At 49.1% G+C, this 7,973-nt stretch overlaps 1 protein-coding gene across 10 annotated transcripts in view; it reads right to left on the bottom strand.

Moving 5' to 3' along the window:
- CTNND1 (catenin (cadherin-associated protein), delta 1) overlaps positions 1 to 7,973 on the bottom strand; it is a 45,343-nt gene that overhangs the window by 12,313 nt on the left and 25,057 nt on the right. For 6 of the 10 annotated variants that reach the window (XM_010833616.1, XM_010833617.1, XM_010833613.1 and 3 more), the window contains exons 2-5: positions 5,969 to 6,040; positions 5,085 to 5,237; positions 4,144 to 4,679; positions 536 to 999 (exon numbers count right to left, since the gene is read on the bottom strand). In XM_010833616.1, the coding sequence (XP_010831918.1) occupies positions 536 to 999; positions 4,144 to 4,679; positions 5,085 to 5,201 (1,117 nt within the window). In that variant the 5' untranslated portion in view covers positions 5,202 to 5,237; positions 5,969 to 6,040. Of the gene's footprint in view, positions 1 to 535; positions 1,000 to 4,143; positions 4,680 to 4,805; positions 5,050 to 5,084; positions 5,238 to 5,968; positions 6,041 to 7,954; positions 7,968 to 7,973 lie in introns of those variants that run through there. The other 4 variants (XM_010833621.1, XM_010833622.1, XM_010833614.1 and 1 more) reach the window with 3 other exon arrangements.

Raw genomic sequence — 7,973 nt, 5'->3', positions numbered from 1 at the left:
CAGCAGCAGGCCTTCACTCATTAGACACCGATGGCACTCTGTCCCAACCCCCAAAGCCCCAGGTTCTGACAACCGAACACCTGCACACACTGCAATGTCCTCTGGGGGCAAGCTCGCCCCGACTGAGAATGATCATCTGTGCTGTTTCTCTTCCTTTCTTTCTCTTGGGCTGCGGACTGTGATCCACACAGGCTAGCGGAACACGCCCCAGTCACCTCAGAACGACTACTGGGCAGTGACACAGGTCCGCCGTCACCAGCTCCTGTGAGTTTAAAACAGGAGCCAAGGATCTGGAATTTTAAGGGAAGTCTTCTGTGTTTAACACATTAGCAAACAATGCTTTAAAATCAGACTTCCCTGGTGGCTCAGACAGTAAAGAATCTGCCTGCAGTATAGGAGACCCAAGTTCAATCCCTGGGTCAGGAAGATCACCTGGAGAAACGAATGGCAACCCACTCTGGCGTTTAAAATCTGGAAAACCTTGCACAATCTCTGACCCTAAACCTAGAGGCTCCCCCTCGGGCCTGGAACTCACCAGTAATCACTTCAGTGAGGTCCATGTCACGAGCCTTTCGGAGCAATCGCACGAGAGCAGGAACACCGTCACAGTTTTTTATAGCGATCTTGTTATCCTGGTCACGCCCAAAAGAGATATTCTTGAGAGCGCCACAGGCTCCAAGGTGCACTTCCTTTTTGGGGTGGTCTAACAATCCCACCAGCACTGGGATGCCCTTGAGCTTCCGGACGTCCGTCTTCACCTTGTCGTTGCGGTAGCACAAGTGCTGCAGGTACGCGGCCGCGTTGGACTTGACGGCGTCCAGGCGGAACCCCAGCATGGCGATCACCTCGGGCAGCTCCGGCTGTCTCCAGTTGGGGGGCGGGGGCCCGCCCTTGCGCAGGCTGTCCAAGCTTGCCAGACTCCCTCGTTCGTGCTGGGCCAGAGGCGCCCAGTAGTACTGGTCTGATGGCACCTCCTCACCAATCATGTCTTCATAGCTCCTGCGGTGTCAGAAGGACCCAGAGAGAAAAAAGAATACACCGAGGTGTCATGCATGGTTCTTTGGAGAGCTCCCATTACCCCTCATCTTCAAGGAAGGAAGAACCCCAGCTCTAGTATACTAGATCTCATGTCTCCTTTGCATAAAGAATATACTGATCGATTTTTCTTAATGAGATAAGACAATAATTTTACAGGCATCTGCGATTAGATTCAAGCTATCATTTTTTTCTGTGACGTTTACTAGCAACAAACATTTGGACAGTTGATCACAAAAAAGAACCAAATCCTGACTGCTTAGTGCTTGAATGGTACCTGATACCTAGTAAGTTCTCCAGATAGAGACTGAAATAAACCTTCAGACAGCAGAGTTAATGAAACCAACGAACTTGGCAGCAGAGAAATCAGGGAACAACGTTTGACACCAGCTCTCGTGAGGCATTTACACACAGGAAACAGCTGATGGGATAAGGCTCTTAAACACATTTCACCTGTAAGCCTGTCCTTACCCTATTTTGGGAATTATTTTTTAAAGCGAGAAAGCGAGATTCTTACAGAGTCTCTCTTTTTTTGCAAGTAACGGCAGTAGAGGACACAGAGGACTTAGCTTTGGTACTGACGAGCTGTAAGCTTGAACGTGAGTTTGCACAGTTCATCCCAAGGTCATCTCTGCTACTCAACAAATGGGTTTGAGACAGGATTTCTAGTCTCCAATTTCTAAAGACAACACTTCCAGTTCTGCCAAAATACACTCTAATGGCCACCATCACATTTGGGATACCCAGCCACTGAGAAAAGAGCCAGAGCCAGAGCCACCGAAGGTGAAGAAGAATCTAACCCGGGACAGGCTTCCTCCTCGGTGCTACCGACCACCACTAGAGGGTGAGTCTGTCACACTGTTATTTACTCCTAACAGCCAGGAAGGAAGAGACCCATCATCTGCGAGCTCATCTCACTCAGTGGCTCCCACAGGAGAGGGGAGAATCCATTGTGCGGAGCACTCCAAAGAAGCCTCTCGTTTACTCCACAAAACCACTGCCCCTGTCAGCAAACCCTCGAGGTTAGCCTGAGCAGAGGGCCGGCCTCAGAGCTGCCAACGTTACGCTCAAATACAGTTCAAATGGGCAAAGCAGTCAGTCAAAAAAAAAAAAAAAAATCACTATTTTTTAATATCACTGAAACAAAATACACAGGTTATATAGCTAAGTGTTAAGAGTAGGCTGCTAAACAGCACATCAAGTAAGATTCCATTTCAGAAGGGAAAAATAAGGTCAGAGTGTGTTTACTTGTGTAAGGAAAAGAACACAAAAGAAAAGCATAACAATGTTAAGGGAAGTACTTTATCAATGGATGGTTTGATGGTTTTACTCTTATTATTATTTTAATATAAAGCAATTGCAGAACAATCACCATAACGATTTTGGTCACTTTTACAAGTGGGTCATGACATTCTTTCCTTTGTCTTACAAATAACAAAGCTGTGCCCAGAAGGATTAGATGACTCGCCTTCGGCTACATGGCTAATGGCAAAGGCACGGCTAGAACCCAGGCCTCCGGTTCAGAGCTTCCTCCACTCATCTCTCGGCCCCGCGGTTTTCACTTGACCTTGCAGTGCTCTCCGAGGCCGAGAACAGGAAGGAGCAAATGTTCTTGGCTAGTCGAGCAGGTTTCTAAGTCCAGTACCACCCTGGGATAAACCCAAGAACCAAGCCCAAACCCTCTTTATGTCAACTGCTCCAACCAGGGACAAGTGAATGACCTAGCCACCAGCACTCACTCAACCCACTCAGTCCACTAATGAGGAAGTCAGGAAAAGCACGCCTGTCGCCAGGAGAAGGTGCCGCCACCCGAGGCCGCCTCCTTTGGTGATGGCTGTACCTGGTGTGCCCCCCAGCCCCACCCCGGGAATAAAACATGAGTCACATGGGAGCTGGATTTGCTGTCCAAAAGATTCCTGAAAGGTGAGTGACTCAGGCTTAGATAATGGGGCCTCTAGCCTGGGCCCAGCCCCGTCTGCTGTTAACCAAAGCTACCTAATATGAGTAAAATGAGCACCAAGGCATCTGCTTTAGAAAGTCATGACCTCACACAGAAATTCAGCAACAGCTGGTAGGATATTCTTACCATTAAGACAGCCGTAAATCTTCTCCTAGAATTCTTCTTATTTCTCTTTGCTCAGAAAACACTGCTCTCTGATTTATTCTAAAACAAGGTTGGCAGCCCATGGGCCACATGAGCCCTGAAACTAAGAACGGTTTTCACATTTTTTTTGTGGTTTTTGCTCAGTCACTAAGTCATGATCGACTCTTGTTGACCCCATGGACTGCAGCATGCCAGGCTCCCCTGTCCTCCACTATTTCCCAGAGTTTGCTCAAATTCATGCCCACTGAGTTGGTCATGCTATCTAACCATATCATTTCATATTTTTAAAAGGTTGTAAAATGAACAATGACATACAACAAAAACAATATATCATTTGCAAAGCCTAAATCAGTTCCATGGTCCTTTATAGAAAAGGTTTAGGGCTTCCCTGATAGCTCAAATGGCAAAGATTCTGCCTTCAATGCAGAAGACATGGGTTCAATCCCTAGGTCAGGAAGATCCCCTGGAGAAGGGAATGGCAACCCACTCCAGCATTCTTGCCTGGAGAATTCCATGGACAGAGGAGCCTGGCGGGCTACAGTCCATGGAGTCCTCCCACACGACTGAGCGACTAACACTTTCACTTTCAACTGTCCATCCGGCTCCTGAGAGCCTAAAATCCTTAACCTTGTTCTTAACACCAAACAAGTGGAAGAAATTCACAAGAACAAGTATTCAATAGCTTCAGATATCAGGTTCCAAACGGGGGCGTCAAATCTTAGGCAGAAAATAAACCAACTCTTGACACAGAACCAAAGGCCTCTCCTCAGGACACAGACCAATTAACTGTCACAGGTTGTTTTCTATAATTAGAATATATGATATTTATAACGAAAAGGAGACCAAAAAAGTCAAGTCAGTATTTAGTAAAATCAGAAGAGGGACGATGAGGATGGTCTCCTACAGACACAGGCCGGGGAGGGGCCCAACTGCCTGCGCTCCCCGCGAGGAAGCGCGCCCCTTCGGTCTGCCAGAGGCGCCCCGCCGCCCTCCTCCCTGCCCACCTGAGGCGCCGCCGCGGGTCAGAGGGCGTCCCCGTCCGCCGGCCCGTGCCGTAATCGGACATCATGCCGTAATCCACGTCATCGTAGCCCATGCTTCGCTGGTCGTCCTCCAGCCCGTAGGGCTCCGGATGGAAGCGGTGCAGGTCCACACTGCTCCCGCCCACCCGGACCTGGGGCTGCGGCCCGTAGACGTCCTGCCGGCTGGGCGCCCGGTAACCTTCCATGCTGGGCCGGTACCGCTCCTCGATGCGGGTCACCCGCGACAGGCTGCCGTAGTTGTCACCGCTCCCGGGATACCCGTCCTCGTAGTGGCGGCTGTATCCGTCGGGCGGGTAGTGGAAGTTCCTGGGGAGGGTGGCCGTGCCTGCTTGCCCCACGTAGGGACCCGGGCCCCCGTTGCCGTTCTTGCGGAAGTCACGCCCCAGAGTCTGGATGTAGCTGTTCGACACCGCCGAGGCGTCTACAGGCAGCCCGTCGGGCCCCATAGGGACTGGCTGCACCGTCCGCGTCGTCACCGTCTTCACCACTTTCTTGACCTTCGAGTAAGGAAACAGAAAAGGAACGTTAATGACGTGAACAAATTAAGCGTAAACTCTAGACCCCTCTAAGAAATAACCCTGTGTCCCCAGCTTGCTTTCCCTAGAAATGCCGAGCAATCTCACCGCCTCCCCGTCAATCTTCCGGGAAGTCTGCCGGGAACAACACCGCACTGGCAGTCACAGTGCCTCAAGGAAAGCTGCTGAGACACCCTTCCTCATTCCATCAGGTTTTCTCATATCTCTTCCAGCTTCCCTGTGCAGCCCGGGAGCACTTTCTCTACGGCTTCACTACAGATCACTGGCACTTCTGCCACCCTAGTGAACTGCCCAGCCCTTCCCCTTGATAAAGGCCACAGGAAGACCTCCGCCCTCACCCCAGACCTCACACAAGGCTCAGCTTACTGTGGTCTCTGTGCGCCGAGTGGTTCCGTCCTCCGAGGTCTCCACGGAGACCACAGACATGGCGCCCTCGGGGTCCTCTTCCGTGTAGGTCTCCACAATCTGCCCCGGCTCCTGCATCCTGGGGACAGTGCTGTACAGAAGGTGGCTGTGATCCTACACGGCAGAGAGAAGAAGGAAAGAGCCACTCCTAAGCCATATACACTAATGATCCATCCCAAGGGGCAGCACAGTCTCCCTGAAGACAACACATCTTCTGTGGGCCCAGAATTTTTAGGAGTGACTGTTCCCACTTTCCCAACTTGTACAAAAGGGCAGAAGATATAAGTTCCCAGTCCCATTCACCTAACAAACAGGAACTGAGTTAACTACAGCTACATCAGCACCCCCAGTGGCAGAGGCAGCAGACAGCACCCCAGGTCTAGTCATCCAAGTGAGCATGAACTCTGTAAAAAGCAGCTGTATCTGTATCTGAGTGATCCTTCAAATAAAACAAAGTTTACCCAATAAGAACCTTTAAGATGAACCAGAAAACCTCAGTAAGAGCCATCTTCTGAATGGCTCAATGTGATTTTTCAGATATGCCTAAGGCTCAAGACCAGCTAGATTTCAGGTAGGGATTTCTGCAAAGTAGAACCACACCCACTCTAGAAAAGGGATGCAGTAATGGAGGGATCAAACACTAAATCAATGGCCAATATAAGTCCAAAATAAAACCATATATATACTTTGAAGCTCCACTTTTTTTCATTTTTTTCCATTAAATGAAACTAATTAATGAGAGTTTACAACGTGCCAGGTAATTTAGAAGACACCAATATGCTCTCAAGCTGGGAAAGTAAAAAAGATATGAACAAGCAACCCAGACCTTGAACCAAAAGAGGTACCTGGGGTCCGTTGAGGCTTAGATCTGAAAATTTCTGTCGCTCAAGGTCAGCATCGCCCACAAAACGGCCGTTCTGAAACAGAGCCCACAAGAAGACAATTCACTTTGTGGCCTTCTTCTGCTCCATCAAACACAAACGACCTTTTTCCAAACAGGAAAAGGGCTTTCAAGAAGGCATTTGTGGCCCAGAGTCCGTCTGTCAGTACAGATAAAAGAACCACATCGTGCCTTAAACTCAGCACCTCAGACGCGCAACTGGGCCTGGAGCTCAGGCGGCCTGGGCCTCTGGAACTTACGATGGTGAGGGCTCTGAGGCAGAGGTGTTTGTGCACGTTGGTCAGTTTTGTTCAGCGCCTCCCTAGCACCCTCAACAGTGCCTGCACATACTAGGCACTCAAAAACTCTTTTCTGAATAAGGTAAGTTCCCTGTGAAATCTTTTTGGAAAGCCATAAGAACATAGGAAAGTTGGAAAAGCTAGGGTGGGGGGTTTCCAAAAGCCTTTACTGTTTCATGCATCTTCATGCTCTACAACCATGGGAAACGCCCACACCAGGCGGCTTTCTACAGAAAGAAGCAAGAGATACGAGTTTCTCTTTTCAAGCAGGAAGAAAATAAGCATCTCAGCCCCCTTCAAGCAAACAAATGTCTCAGTATCTTCATCACCAATTATAAGATCCACAGAATACATTCAAAAATGCCATTCTTAAGTTGCTCCATCTGAAGCAGCAGGAAATAATCTAATGACCGTATACTATGTAAAAACACATTTGACTACTCCCCTTCACAAAGCCTACAGTGAGATCAGCCACCTTGAGAGACTCTTCCCCTACCCTACTCGCATTACGTAGGTCATGTAATGCTGTAGGGAAAGGAAGTTAAACATTATTTTCAGGAAGAAGGAAGGGTGTGGTTTCACTGCTGAGCAGAAGTTAAAAATAAAAGAGAGAGACTCCATGTACTAAATCCTGGAATTCCCCACCACCTCCAAGGCTGAGCGCTCCTGCTCTCCTTTGCAATATATACCCCTCCAACCCTCAGCCTCTATTCTTGTTCCTGTAAAAATCCTAGAAGCCCTGCAAACACATGGCTTCCAAATTCCTGATCATCCCCAATTGAAATTACATCCTCTCACTCAACAAGCTCCGTAGCCTGAGGGACCTTCTCCATTTCAAACATTAATAAGCAATCGTGAGCATGAGCGTTGCTCTTGATTCCCATCAGGATCTCCTAAGATGAACTCTATCAGGCAATGCCTATTACACACACACATACACACGCACACACGCGCACACACACAGACAAAACCTCAGACAGATTACATCACAGCAAAGTCAGACTACAGAAACCATAGGAAACACAAGATACTTCTCGTTTCGAACACCAACTCACTTCAGAGTCACATCCGAGTCAGCCAACCCAGAGACCACTGGCTCCTGCGGTCATCTGGCTTAAATAGCAGCATGATGCTCCCTCTCCAACTCTAACCAAAAGAATTAACAATGACCCCCTTCTCCAAAAAATGACTTGAACAGCCAACAAAAAAAAGTGTGGAGCGGGAATACACAATTTACCAACACTGCCACGCCTCTGAGCAAACTGTTCTGTGAGGGAGAATGAGAATGCAAGATGTCCAACTTCCCCAACCACGAAGCAGGCATTTAATATCCTGAATTTTTGATATGGAGGAAGAGGGAAACCAGGGGGGAAAAAAAGAAGTTAACTTGAGCACAGCTTCAAATTATATGATCTGCCACTACCAGAACGGCATCCCGACCCAGAAACCCCACTGCAGCCGACAGGAAGTCAGATGGATGCTTCGAGAGAGATGTCCACGTAACTCGGCAGAGCAGCAATGTCCTGTCTTAATCAGTACCGAGCACCCTGCGAAGGCGATCACTAGGCAGGGGCACGGGATGCCCGCCGTGCGGAGAGCAGCCTCCCCGAGGGGTCCGTGTCTGCGGGCAGGCCTGGCGGACGGAGGGTTACCTGGTGCCGGCGGGTGAGC

The sequence above is a fragment of the Bison bison genome, unplaced genomic scaffold (assembly GCF_000754665.1).
Source record: "Bison bison bison isolate TAMUID 2011002044 unplaced genomic scaffold, Bison_UMD1.0 scf7180017863815, whole genome shotgun sequence".
NCBI classification, from domain to species: Eukaryota; Metazoa; Chordata; class Mammalia; order Artiodactyla; family Bovidae; genus Bison; species Bison bison.
Note: the sequence above shows the minus strand (reverse complement) of the source record. Positions and strands in the feature narration are given on the sequence as shown.